The sequence below is a fragment of the Pocillopora damicornis genome, chromosome 7 (assembly GCF_964200805.1).
Source record: "Pocillopora damicornis chromosome 7, jaPocDami1.2, whole genome shotgun sequence".
NCBI lineage: Eukaryota > Metazoa > Cnidaria > Anthozoa > Scleractinia > Pocilloporidae > Pocillopora > Pocillopora damicornis.
Genome location: NC_142676.1, coordinates 24,933,868 through 24,948,351, shown reverse-complemented (window position 1 = coordinate 24,948,351; position 14,484 = coordinate 24,933,868). Strand labels below are relative to the sequence as shown.

Below are 14,484 nucleotides of genomic sequence, written 5' to 3'. Positions count from 1 at the left end.
TATTCTTGTGTTCATTAATGTCTGCGCGTTACATGAAGTATTTTGTACACTAGGTACCTTGGGTTAGAAGGAGATCATGTCCCGTCCGACCATGGATAAACACACTCAAGAAAGGATCAACAGAACTCGGGAAAGAAGTGATAAAATCAGTGCACTGATGGGACAATATTTGTTAAAAGGATACCGAATGTTGGGATCCACTTGTGATGTTTGTGGGGTAGGTCTGTAAGATCCATGTCAAATGTCATAATTTGTCCATCTAACTTAGTTTTGTTTTACTTAAGTTACATTAACAAAATTTACATTAAATTACAAAAATTACAATAAATCACATGTGAACCTTTCAACTAGAAACATACACTCAAAAAATTGTGATTCTTACCATCATTATTAAATGGTATGGAAAAATTTACTGCAATAACCGTAAGCATGCATTGTCAGATAACCTTTTGAAAATTGGCTTAAAATGTGCAACCAGGCCGCTTGTTCGTGACGTAACAAACTTCAGCAGAGAACATGGCAGAGCAAATGGCTGTAATTGAACCTTGAAGATTTCCCTTTGACTTGGAACTTTACAAACTACTACTAATGTGTTTCTGTTCATAGAATGTTCTTCTAAAGTACCGTGACCAATCAGATTATTGTGTAGCTTGTCAAGAAGTTGATGCACAGCCTACAGATCCCAGTGATCAAGGTAAAGTGTTAAAGCAACCCAATGAATATCTTGTAACTGAAACCCCTGCTTAGAACATCGCAAGCTCTTTTAGATGGGAAGATGGAGCAAATATGTGCTGTTACAGTCATGAGGTGGGCCTATCATAGGGCCTGCATTTTTCCCCCAAGAGGAAATTTCTTTAGGGAAATCTTTTGCCCTCAGGAGAGGTGTTATTTTCATCAACTTTGTTTTGGTAAAGATGACAGCATAATGGCCCGTTGTGTTTTTCTGTGAAACAAGATGAAAAAACTTGACTTACATCCAGCTTTATTTCTAATATTCTCTGCATCTTTTGAAACAACTCTGTAGTTCAAATTCACAACCCATCCTGCGGAAATCAACTGCTAAAATATATTGTGGTTATAATGCAATTTAAAGCAGGTAATTTGTATTTTTTTGTGAAGGTGGGCTGCCTGTGGTCCAGCCAACACAGCAAGATTCTCATGAGACTAGCAGGGTTCCATCTAATCCTGTGGACTCTTCTGTCAACAAAAATGCTGTTGCCATAGCTACCCAGGCTGTGAATGCTAAGATAGTTTGGGCCAGTGAAGCACTGTCCAGGTGTCATTTTATAGGAGAGTGTCAGCAACTCTGTGAACTGCTCAAGACATGTGCAGAGACACTGAAAGTACTGAAAGAAATTCAATAGTAAATGAAGTACTTTTGAATGTGGAATCAGTCAAGATTCTAACTTGGAAATAATAATGGAGGTTTTGTGGTGTCATGATGATATGATCATGTGTGCTGCAGCCAAAAATCTATAGGGGGTGCAGAGGTATTCTCCTAGGGAAAAACTAAATTTAAAGGATTGTACAATGCCATCTCCAGAAATTTGAAACTTCTAACGATTGCAAAGCTCGTAACAAATGGAGGCAGTCCCATGGCTTATCGGGTCCAAAACACTGCGAGATCTTGCCATGATGCTGGCCCATAGGATGAAAAAGAGCCCAAGATACCGCAGAAAAACGACCAAGGTTTTTTACAAGAAGAAGAATACTGCAGCAAGGAAACAAGTTGTTCCTTTACCAGAGGGACGTCACCATAATCGGGGGAATATTAAGCGAAAACGTGAGACTGGAGATGATGGGTGAAAACGGCTGGTTTACAACCGAAAAGGTTGTGATTTCTGAGTTACAGATGCATTCCCGGTTTTCAAGAAGAAGTGTGTTTGAGGCCAAATGACTGTAGCAATTAGGTATATTTAAACCTCGTGAATCGATCTTCACAAGTTATTAGCATTTAAATTCATGCAAGAAGAAAAAGAGAAGCCTTTACCTCAAACAAATTAAAGTATCTACTGGAACGTGAGAGTTAGTACTAATTGGAAAAAGCCCTCTCACACTTTGTCCTCATCGGAAATCAAGGGACACAATACTCCATGAAGCTTGTTACCAGCCGCCTTCATCAATTGCTCACTTTCAAAGCTGAGAATTTTTGTGATCCGAGACCTTAAACTACGTTGTTTCTTCCCATGGCAAAACGAAGAAAACACTCTGTACTATAGAATGTCGAGATTTACGATCTTGAATACTGCTTAACGTAACAAAATCTTAGTATAGCCCTTCCCATGGGATGTTGAGGTTTTTTTTTTCACATCGTAAACGACAGTTTCTTTTTCATCAAAAGGACAGTAAAAGCAATGCCAAATAGTGTTCTTGTCTAGTAAACGTAAGAACAAACTTTAAGCACCAGTCTCCAAAACATAAATTATGCCGCTTTGGGAAAATCGTTTCTACATCGACGGCACGGCCCTGGTAGATGCGTTAGGCATAGACAATTTTGAACGGAATTCTGTTTTGGGACGCTTCCGTTTGTTTTCAGAGGATCTCCTCCAACTTCGGACTGCACGGTGGAAACTTGTCCAATAAGGTTCCTTTTTTCTCCTTGAAAACCGTTCAGTCACAGATCCATAACCCAGTACGTGTTCAATAAAATCTTACTGCTTCACGCCTCACAGCTCTGTTTGTTGTAAGGAAGGATATCGGGGCAAGCTATGAGTTATTCAGCTTCAACTATAATCCGCGCAATCAGCTGAATGTTTCGCTTTGGAAAAGAGAAAAAAAAGAAATGAAACTCTCTCCATCGTGAGCTGGTGTGTGAAAAGAATAAGGTAATTTAGTACTGTCAACTGGGTTGATAACGTAAATGGACCACCGTAAAACGTTTAAAAGCTGACGTTTCGAGTGTTAGCCCTTCATCAGAGCGATTGGAGGAATAGTAGGTTGTCTGTGGGTCTATGTGCAGAATATGGTGACGAGAAACAACAACAAATTAGTTGAATGAAAAGCCATTGGGGATGATGAGTGCCGATTTGAAAGATAAATTTTGTTTTAGAGTTTTGTGGCTTTCCGAACTGCCTCGAAGTAGGGAAAGGGCGCAAACTGCCTTATGCTACTTAGAATGATTAGGGAGATTTGTGTCTCGCGACTGGTTTGGATGCGTCCTTGTCATTTCCCCCTATATCGCGAAGGTGTTCTCGGTATCGGTCATCAAGTCGTTTTCCTGTTTCACCAATGCATAACTTTTTGCAATAAGTGCAGGTTATGCAGTAAATGACATTGGCGGAAGTGCACGTAAAGTAATCAGTAATCTTAATAGATCTCTTGGGCCCCGACATTTTCTCTACGTTATGAATGAAAGAACAAGTTTTGCATCGTGAGCGAGCGCATTTAAGAGTTCCAGGTTAGTCATTGGTTTGAAATGAACTTCTGACCAAAAAGTTGCCAATGTTTTTGTCGCGTTTGAAGGAAATTAGTGGAGGTTGCGAAAAGATAGCACCAGTCTCTGAATCGTTTTGAAGTAGTTTACAGATTTTAAGAATGATAGATTTAACTGCGTGGTTGTGAGGGTTAAATGTGAGTTAATGGAATGCGATCAGTATTTTCCTTCTCAGCCGTTTGCAGTGCTGACTGTCGATCAATTTGACAGACCTGTGGATTTGTGTGAAAATAACAGCTGCTTGAAGACAAGTACCTGAACTAGGTCCTCAATACCTAACTTTCTCGCAATGATGATCAAATACCCGCATTGTTCGTGTTATTTCTTTCTATTCCTTTATTTAAGTCATAATTAATTTGTACATGGTATCATGTCGCTCACTTATTGATGTCACATCAGTGATTACATTAACTGATTTCGTACGAGGCAGCCAAACGATATTGATATAATTGTTTGAACTAAGTACTAAGATTTCCTGTTGTGAGTGAGTGTTTAGTCTCTTCTTCCTGTCCTGACATGACAGTGGCAAATTACGAGGAAAATACTTATTAACAGTAACAAATTGGTTACAAATTCAGGACCGTTATGTTCAACAGTTCCCTTCATTTAACTGTGTATTGATCATCTCTTCCACGAAGGCAAAAGTCAAAAATAAATATTAACTCAAAAAAACAGAGTAAAAAAATATATGAGACAAAAGTCGAAAATAAATCTTAACTCAAGAAAACAGAGTAAAAAAATACATGAGGCAAAAGTCGAAAATAAATCTTAACCGCTCAAAATAAAACAAACAAACAAACAAAGTAAAAAATATATGGTGATTTGGCGTTACACGTGACTTCTCCATAACAAGGCGATAAATTTCCCTGACATTAATATACGCTACCGTATGGATACTTTAGGATAACTCATACATGGAAGACGAGAAGAGTTTATCACATTTACAGCATGTACCCTCTGAAATTTCATCAAACAGGCTCTCCAACAAACAACAGTTTGCTTAATATCAACCTTCGAGATTTCACTTATTGTAGACCGAATAACACATTTATAAACTAAACTGAGAGAAACGCTATGTATTAACGGAATATAGTTGCAGTTAACCTTGACATTCAACAGTGTCGTAAAATTGTGGTGACCTTCAAGGACGCGTGGCATCTCCAACTGCAGTTCAATCAGAGTCCGTTCTGAGAAAAGGGGATAAGTTTCTAAAGAAACTGTGGTGCTGCGTCGGTGAAAGAGTATAGCAGGTAATTTAGTGTTAACAACTGAGTTGAAAACGTAAATTAGCCCCCGTAAAGGGTAAAAAAGTTGGCGTTTCGAGCGTTAGCCCTTCGTCAGAGTGAAGGGCTAACGCTCGAAACGCCAGCTCTCTTACCCTTTACGGTGGCTAATTTACGTTTCCAACTCAGTTATTAACACTAAATTACCTGCTCCGTTCTTAGAAGTCTGATAAACAGATGTCATGCTCTGTTCTTGTTTGTGTCTCCACCCATTCACAGGTAGAATAATATCAGTTCCTCCCGGAACTATCAGACATAGATGACACAACACGAAGCTAGTTTACCTCAGACTGACGGAGAAAAACAATTTTCAATTGAGTATGGAAAGTAATCCGAGATTCCATTAGTTTTGCATCACTTCGCTCTGTGATTGGTCCAGAAAACTCGCGCCACTCTAAACCAATCAGATGCAAAACTAAAACCAATCACAACTTGGTCACCCGCGTTTTCCCGCACTTTAAGCACTGCTACAAGAAGGGAGATAGATGGTTTTGCTTGGCGACACATAAATTCAATCAAAAACAGGTAACAAGAGAAGCCAGAGAAACATAATCGCTTCATCAACTGCCAATAAAAAAGAAATGACTCGAACAGGCAGCAGACTACACCCAACCCCCGGTCAGTTTGAAGAACAGCTCTTCGTTAGATGGCTGATTGACATCTTTTCTCATTGACATGAAGATGTACCCTCCAATAAATTCGTGAATGACTTTGATGTCTGCACTCGTGCACGCGAACGTAATGGTCTCCCCTTCACATTGGACAACCATTTCCCTGGTCTCCCAGTTTACGTTCCAAGCTTTCATCACGCTGTATCTCCAGGTCTTTAATGCTTCACGACTTGTCGGGTCGATTCGCATTATTCTGTTAAATGCGATTCCAAGGATTTCCTGAAAAGAAAAAAAATTAAATCAAACTGAATTGTAATGAAAGGTGCCACAACTGCCTTTGTAAGGATTTTCTTTACAAAATGACATAAAAAATAAACAAAACACAAATTTAGAACAAAGCATACAAAACGAAAATCAAAAGAAAACAAAGAAATATCCCAACTGGTGAAATAAGAACTGTTCAAGGTTCTAACAAAAGTCAAGACTACAGGTCCCCATCGAAGAGTATTGATAAACTGTCACCTGAATGGAGCTTTTCTTCGCTTACAACGAGGTTATATTCTTAACAAGGAAGTAAACTGCTCTTCCGTCTTTCGTGACAAATGCATATTATCTTTGTCAAAACGAAAAATTACTGAAATGCTTTTCAGCTGTAAAGTTGCTTACTTTTATTAAAAACAATTACCTCTTTCTTTGAGCCGCGGAATCGAACGACAAAATGAGAGAGACCAAATTCTGGCAACGCCTGCCATTGTCTTACATAGAGCATTTTAGATTCAACCAACGAGCTTTTGTTCAAAGAGGAATGTGCTTCAAGGATACGAGCAGCAATCTGAAAGAGAAAGTTGAAAAAAAAAATTAATGCTATACAAGGCACAAGAAGTAGCTGTACAATCTGTGGTTAAAAAGTTGAAAAAAAAATTAATGCTATACAAGGCACAAGAAGTAGCTGTACAATCTGTGGTTAAAACGTCTGTGTTTGAGTTTCTCACGTCGACAGTAGAACGAAATATTACTGCAAGAGGAGAGGAGAGGAGGAAGTGTAGCAGGAACAAAGGATTAAAGAGAATCACTAAGAAAGGAAAAAGCGCAAAAGAAACAAAGCGTGGTTCTTCAGCTTTGCTTTCACTTGGAGAAGCTGACAGAAGTTGACAGTACCTGCTTAGCTTTGTATTTTTTCAACATTCTTGGACCAACGAAATCTTCCGGCTGAATGGGAATCTGAAAATGTGAAACATCACATGTCAAATGTTAATTTAGAAAGCACTTTTTAATGGGAGGGTCATGAAACCAGCACCAACGACAGTGGCCAATCAGAGCAAAGAAAATACCACAAGGAGCCAATGAGGACTCGAAATAAAAACACGCAAACTGCCTCTAGCACTGTAGCACGCGTGTGATCAAGTGGCCATATGAGGCCATTGGTTTTAGTTTTTGATTGGCTGACAGATTGGCGTGAGATCCCTAACCTAATCAAAGAACTTTGTCAGGCATAACCAAATCAATCCCATAGCGTGCTGATCCAGGCAGCATACACAGCAACAAGTCTTGTTGAAGCAAGTGAGAAAAACTTCAGCTTTTTGCGGTAAATTTTCTTCTCTTCTAATTTTTTTTTTATTCTTTTGTTTTCTGTTTTTTTGTTTTTTCAATTTTTGAGTCCATTTTCCACGCACAGTTTACCAGTCCGCTCCGTTAGTTTTGTTAACGCGTGTCAAAACATACTGAAGATAGAGCATCAACTCACTTGTCCAGGACTAAGGGGCGTGGCATCCCCCTTATCATGCTGCATGCTGAGGAAGGCCTGGATACCAGAGACCTCCGCATCATATCCAGAATCGGCCATAGTCTTTCCCTTGGATGCCAGGCGACAGGCTGCCATCCATTTAGAATACTGAGATTCCTAGGATCAAAAAACAAATAAAGGTATTCAACCATTAGAAAAAAGTTAACTTTGAAGAGAGTTAAGGAGATATTCCTCAAAAGAGATAAACTTTTTACTTACACAAGAGCAGCAGATTTCAATATCCTCTGATTCTTGGAGCTTAACTTTGAAGTTAAATTTCTCTTTGTTGACATTAACATCTGGGATGATCTCGCAACCTATAAAGCAACAACAATAATCAGCTCAGTGACCACATAGTGCCGGACTTGAAAGAAAATTCTCCAGAGAAAGTAAAAAGTTTCCTCAGATAAAAGAAATGGGTAGAAGAAGGATGGCAGAAATATTTGCAGCCTGCAAAACCTATGTTTAACCTTATGACCCATGAGAGTGACTGACATCTAATTTCACCTTGCAGGATCACCTCCAAATTAAACATGAGGTCAGGAGAATAAAGGAAATGATCACCAACTGAAGATCTTGATTGTTTGACAAATTCTCTTCCTTTATTTCACAGGGGATCTGTAGAATATGCATACTGATACTAGAGTGTATTCCTGTCCTTTTATAATTTTTCAGTACAGTTGCTACATTACATTCTCCATAATGGTAAATTCTCCCATGTTGGTTACCTCTCAGATTAAACTTTTGAACTGCTTGACCAAAAGCTTCCTCTTGAGATTTAAACAGTGACAAGATGGTGTCTGCAAAAGGAAAAAATTCATTATTTACAGGCTGAACAGGATGTTCAAGGAATGTTTTGAAAAGAAAAAAAAAGAAAGAAAAGAAAATGCTTATTTAGAGGTACTGTACCTTTGAAGACAAACCAGTACTTCTTTTTCTTCGAACCAAATGTTTTATGCCTAGGACAGGAGAACAAAAAACACCACCTTAGATCATTCTTAACCCTTTACATCCTAAACTGACCAGGAGAATTCAAAACTTTTAAAGTTGGCAATTATGTGCTTTATTCTCATGATGTTAATGAATGATTCAACAGTATTATTAACTGTAAGGAGAAATTAGATGCCAGTCACTCTTAGGATTTAAAGGGTTCAGATAATTGCATCATTACTAAACTTAATTTTAATTTTTGGAAGAAACAAGACAGAGTAAGAAACACTTACTTCACCAAATGAAGATAATCTTTTATTTCTGGAACTGATGTCAAACTCTGCTAAGATACAAAACAACTAAATAAATATCACATTATTTAGAAGTGAGTACCAAGCCATTCTTAGAAGTTTAAAACAACAAAAAGTATCCACAAAGTAGATTTTTCCCCTTCCTGTCACAAGCTTATTATCATTATCAATATTTTCTTCTTATCCAGTTAATCTCCTGAAATGGAGATTGACAATTAGAAAGTTTCCTTCATCTTTCCCATTGACAGCTTGCAGTAAAAATGCTTCAAAAGCTTTGCTCAAGAATTTGAAAAAAATGGCCCCTGGATGAATAAAGTCACAGTGAAAAATGTTTCCTCTAATTTATTTAAGGTTAATGATAGAACAACTAATCTGAGACTATAAAAGCTACAAAAGTCCCAGACTGTACATACCTTCTGTTGCCCTGGAGTGGTGAGTGATGAACCTTCAAGAGTTGCCTTAGGAAAAAATGTACTCATGATTAGTTCTGCTTCCGAGATACCTTGCCATGTAAAGAGCAAATCATCATCATGTAATATATTACTACCTAATCAATATTCCATACAACTCACTGAATTTTGGAAAATCAATTGACCTCTGTTTACTTCAATGCATTTCACAACTATCTCACCAACATCAAAATAATTTCACGAGATGATTAATTTAAAACAGCTTCTACCGTGGTTGCAGGGGAGACAGAAAAAGAAACAACTTGATGCATAAAATTATGATTGCAGTTTGACGTGTTCTAAGGTAGGTAGATGTTAGTTAAAAGTTTGCATTCCTTTTTGGGCTTTAAGTTTTAAAATTACCGTAACATTGTTGACACTGGGGCAATGTGAAGCCTTCACTTACTCCTTTGCAGATGTATGATAAAAGAAATATTTCTAAAAATTTTCCCCCTGATGAAGGGCTAACAACCGAGATGTCAGCCTTGAAACTCTTCACTGTGGCCAATTTATGTTATCAACTCAGTAGATGATACCAAATTGCCTTGTTATACTCTTCCATTGATGCAGCAACACAGTTTCTTTAGAGACTTACCCCCTTTATTACTAAAGGTAATATGGTTTTATTACTGGGTTGATACTGTAAATTAGCCACCATAGGGAGTTTCTAAACTGACATTTTGAGTGCTAGCCCTTCGTCAGAATAAATCAATCCCTCTGACAAATGGTTAATGCTCAAAAAATCAGCTTAACAACTCCTGACAGTGGTCAATTGTCGTTATCAACTTAGTTGATAAAACTTAATTATCTTGAAGTACTCCCCCACCAACGCAGCACCACAGTTTCTTAAGAAATTTACTCCCTTTATTAAAGGTGTTAATTTATAAATGAACACAACTGTTGTTAATAGGAACCTGTAAATCATTGAGTGCTGCGTCGATGTCCTCGTTGTCATCATCACTCGTTGCTTGGTTCTGTGGTGAAGTTGACGTTAACTTCACTTGAAACTAATAAGCAAGCAAAGAAAAAGAAAAGTTAGCCAGTTTAATCAAGCATTGTCATCATCATGGGGCCAGAGCTACGTTGACTGAATGATAATCAACCAAAAGTTGAGGGGTAAACTTCTGAACGCAGGCCGAGTGGCCCAAATTGCCATCCCAGTTAAGTAGCAGTCGTACTACTACTACTACTACTACTACTACTACTACTACTACTACTCTGCCTTGATGTAATGCTAATTCATAGCAAGTTAGCAAGCTGCTGTTCCTGAGGATTTACTGAAAGTTTTCTGGTACCCATTTACGCTCCTGGGTAGGGAGAGGCACTGTAAGAGTGAAGTGTATAACACAAGAACACAACACAAAGACCTGACCAGGTCTTGAAAATGGCTCCCTTCTCCCAATCCTCTTGAGAAATTAGAACCACATGATAAAATCTCAACCTTGACACAGGTGATGGGTGTTTCAACAAAAAAGGATAAAAGACATATGATAAGTTCTATATTTGGGCCATATGACTAGAGTGTAGAATAAATCCTTTCTCAGTGACCTGGATGTACACAGGGAAGGACCTCAGAAAGTTTAAATGACCATTTTAAAATACCCTTACCTGTATGGCGGCAAACGTCAACATCTCTTCCTCAGTACACTCGACTTCCTCTGTCAAGATTGACCACTTAGCTTGTTCATACAGCTGATTGATTCGCACTTCATCAACCTATAATGTTATCAACAACAATTATCATTAGTTAGTAATTGCAAATCAATCAAACCCACATGTGGAAATACTTAAAAATATCTCATCCCCATTCTCAGGTTTTTCATGAAAACAAACAAACAAACAGTCAGGTTGCTCTGCATTATTTGGCAACTCTTAGAAAATCATTTGATTTCCCTGATGCTTTTCTCTATTTTTTGTACAGATCAATTTTGAGATAAAGAATTTATAAAAACCTGTTTTACCTACCTTTGGGTTTAGGTCAAAGAATGCATAGTACTTATATCTCAACAGGAGCGTGGAAAATTCTGCAACTTCCTGCAAAAATAATGTTGAAATAATTATTATTAGTGACCAAACAAGTTTTACAACTTAACTGGCGAGAGTGGTATATACACCACAACAATTAGGAAATTAACACTTGATTGGCGTACCCAGGAGTAGACGATACAGACATACCTGTGCCATTAAAGATCTTGAAGAGTCCATCCATCTGACAAAAATAAGTGTAAAAACAGTAAATATAAAATTAACAACAGGCTCAAAGAGTTCTTTAAAATTTGCTTTTAACATGGGCAGTTCTTAATTGTAACCAGTTTTTAACTCAAATTTTATCTACCATTCCCAAAATGCAATATGAGGATGTTAATCCAGTGAATAATGCAATCACAAACAGATAATAAGAAAATGTTTCAGTTAACTAACAGTCAAAAATGAACCAAACTGTGAATGAATGAAATTCTAAGCCTTGCAATAGGAAAAAATTTTCCATCACAATTCCAATCTTCTAAAAATGTCTATTTCACAATACAAGCTCATTAACAGACTTAAAAATGCACCTTTGTGCATTCCTGTACTACAACAGGTGCTAACTTCTTTACAATTAATTTCAATGGTTTTGTGCAATTTATTCAGAGGAAATCTTGTGGCTAACAGTTTTGTTTTCTAAACACATTGCAAAGAATTGTGATTTTTCTTGTGATTGCCATTGCTGGCTATGTCTTTCCTTAAAGCTTGAAGCATGAACATAATTCACTATATTCTTTTTCAAAAGAGCAGTGCAGGTTGCTGTAGTACTGCAATCTGCTATACCAAATGGGTTTCCAGTCATTACCCACAGTGGTTTTGTACCCATACTAATACAGCATGTTTTCCATTTTAAATGTGTTTGAAGAGTACAATAAATGAAAAAAAAAAAGAAGAGTAAATGAATTTATTACAATTGATAACAAAAGGAGACAAAAAAACACATTTATAACAGCTTTCATTTGTTTTTCTTTTTAAGATGGTCACAAGCATACAAAGAGAATTTTGCTCTTATCTTACTAGCTTGTGTTTAACTCTACTAACTTGTTCCACAAAATGATGGACATCTGTTCATGTGCTTGAGTGCGAGTATTTCAAAATGAATATATATTGAGATGGGTACAAATCTACCAACAGTTTGGGTACCAACTGACTCAAACTGGGTATGAATCCAGTGAATTTAGATCTGAAACGACTAAGTATGGACACCACCAAATAAAAATCCTTAGGGATCAATGTCTTATGAGGGATTAAGGAGAAAGCCTTAGACACCAGTGCAACAAAACAGGATCAAGCCATTTATATTCATAGCTTAAAACCCTTTTCATTCACACAAGATGTGAACACATCAAATTAAACCATCACTGTATAATCAAGGCTTAGGAAATATGTGAGGTCTGAGTGCAGTGGATTACTTTTCCATGGCCCTATTGTTTGCTGAAGGGAAGGGGAATGAGAGAAAATGAAAGAAAGGCTTCTCAAAACCCCAAAAGTCGAGATCACAAAGTGATATTTAATCGAGGTTTTTATGGACTGTTGGAGATCATTTTACATTTAAATAAAGTAGATTGATGTACTTTTTACAACATTAGTCGGGCCCTAGAATTTTTCTCTCATAGCAAACAAACAAGCATACCCTTTGTTGACAACAGCTTTTTCTTGTAGCGTTTTGGGTTTAAATAATGCTGAAATAGCTTCAATTGATGGAGAGACTGGGCTGCTCGCTAATGCTGTTGATTCGATCGTTCCACAAGACCCATCAGACGTAAAACTTGAATAACCAACCGGTGATGATGCGTTTAGGGTGCCATTCGGTGAGGAGTAACCGTGCCTGGGAAGCGAATTATAATTTGGAACTGTTAAACTATCTTTGCTTCCTCTCGTTTTGTCGTCGCTATTAGTAGATAAATTGTCGTCCGAACTAAGCGAAGACTGCGAATGTCTCTTCTTTAATTTACCACGAAAGCTTCTCCGGCCTTCTTTTCTCAACCCTTCGTATGGTTTCAACAGAGAGAGTTCTTCGGGATGCCTGATTCCAAGTTCGGCACAAAGTTCTTGCACGGCGTGAAAAATGGGCTTGGAAAAATCCAATGAGACTTCAACGTACTGCAGGTCTGGTAACTGTACTCGAACTTTTTTATGCGTTGGAGTAAACTGTAGAACCGCATCTCCTTGAACACCAATGGTATCTAGTGTCAATCGAGGTTTAAGCAGCCACTGTCGTTTTTGAGGCCACCATAACCCATGATCGGACCAGTCGGCTGCTATATCTGTAAAAATGTAGACAGACGATATGAAACAAAGAGCACATAGTTAACGTAAATAGTTCTCCTTTTTCGCACGTTCAAATGGCCGTAACATGATCGTAATATTTACACATGTCTACCTCAAACCAAATAGCTTTGGATGCTCATTTGCTTTCAAATTCCAATACATAACAAGAACTATTGCCTCAAATGTCACCGTCAACAACATCTCAAAAAACAATTGCAAGTCACGAGACAATTTTATTTCGCTATTGCTCAACAGAAATACATCTTCCACACGACATAATCACCACACCCGATCAAAAGGTTATGCTGTGGAATCAGAGGCGCGCCGTTATGACACTTACCTAGCCCTTCAACGAGGTCCAGCATTAATTTGCCAACATGAGTTTCTCCATTCACTTCAACCGACTTTTCGGTGCTTAAATTTGTTATGAAAACCGACAAATTCCATTTCGACTTCTTGCCAAGGTTGCTCATGGCTTAATGTGAAATATTTTAGCATGTAAGGCGGAGGATTCAGCTGTCAGTTTATCCAAGTGGTCACAATGAACTTTGTCGTAAATCGAACGAAAGATCAGTTGTGACAGGAATTTATCAGTCGATAGAGAATAACGTTCAGTGCTCACAAACCAAAATAACAGATGATGATGACTTCCGGTCCTTACCGAGTCTTTTATGCCATTCTGCAGCGACGACTCAAGTATGACAATATCTCATTCGAAGACAGAAGGAAAGCAAATTGCTAAATTAATCCACACAGCTCTCATTCGTGACCTAACGCCACCGCGATTGACTCTTGATCGGCATGATTACAACACGTGACTTCAGATACCACTTGAATATATTTTCGGGATTATTCGGAAATCTTCGTTGCGGTAGCAAACATCCGATCTCCTCCACCGATGTTTCACGTTTATATTAGCGTTTTGTCGAATTTTTGGCCACACCAACATTCTGACAATTCCAACTCCCATGATAGGGAGCAGGATACAAATGCTGATCATATCACCGGATGCAACGCCTTGAAATTCTAAGCGCGAAGATGCAGGGATGTTATTCCTTTACAACCTCTTTGCGTAAGTGCTTTTCAAACCGCAAGTTGAAGGAAAGACTAACAAACATTGTTCGGAGGTGACCCAGAACGTGGGTGAGTCGACGGAGGCGAAATGGACGGAACTTGAAGATGTATTTGGCAAATATTTACTGATACGCGTGACCTGCCTCTCAGGAAGTGAAATAGCCGAAAGCAATGCGCGCTGAAATGCCCTTCGCGATTCAATACAACTTCCCCCCCCCCCCCCCCACCCAACCACTCATCACGCTCTTTGGTGCGCCAGCCACATAGGCGACGAAAACAAATGAGAACTTGGATTTGTTGTTCTCGAACCAGAA

At 38.2% G+C, this 14,484-nt stretch overlaps 2 protein-coding genes and 1 pseudogene across 3 annotated transcripts; 1 reads left to right on the top strand and 2 right to left on the bottom strand.

Moving 5' to 3' along the window:
• On the top strand, positions 1-2,662 carry LOC113667279 (protein ZNRD2). The gene is made up of 3 exons (XM_027183092.2): positions 1-217; positions 607-694; positions 1,120-2,662. Exons 1-3 carry the CDS (start codon positions 77-79, stop codon positions 1,362-1,364), a joined length of 474 nt encoding a protein of 157 aa, XP_027038893.2. The 5' UTR covers positions 1-76; the 3' UTR covers positions 1,365-2,662.
• Positions 2,663-2,986: 324 nt separating this feature from the next.
• On the bottom strand, positions 2,987-4,900 carry LOC149043286 (uncharacterized; annotated as a pseudogene).
• On the bottom strand, positions 3,755-14,181 carry LOC113667203 (fermitin family homolog 2). Of its 2 annotated transcripts, none has more exons than XM_089211807.1 (15): positions 13,437-14,181; positions 12,459-13,092; positions 10,976-11,009; positions 10,766-10,834; positions 10,409-10,516; positions 9,715-9,807; positions 8,765-8,809; positions 8,334-8,383; positions 8,020-8,069; positions 7,839-7,910; positions 7,330-7,427; positions 7,072-7,227; positions 6,486-6,548; positions 6,013-6,159; positions 3,755-5,606 (listed from the first exon to the last, which is right to left on the bottom strand). In XM_089211807.1, the coding sequence occupies exons 1-15, from the start codon at positions 13,567-13,569 to the stop codon at positions 5,319-5,321; spliced, it is 2,040 nt and encodes a 679-aa protein (XP_089067933.1). In that variant the 5' UTR covers positions 13,570-14,181; the 3' UTR covers positions 3,755-5,318. The 2 variants fall into 2 exon arrangements, with proteins under 2 accessions (XP_089067933.1, XP_027038804.2); XM_027183003.2 differs by having other exon boundaries at positions 8,334-8,380; positions 13,437-14,007.
• Positions 14,182-14,484: the final 303 nt, after the last annotated feature.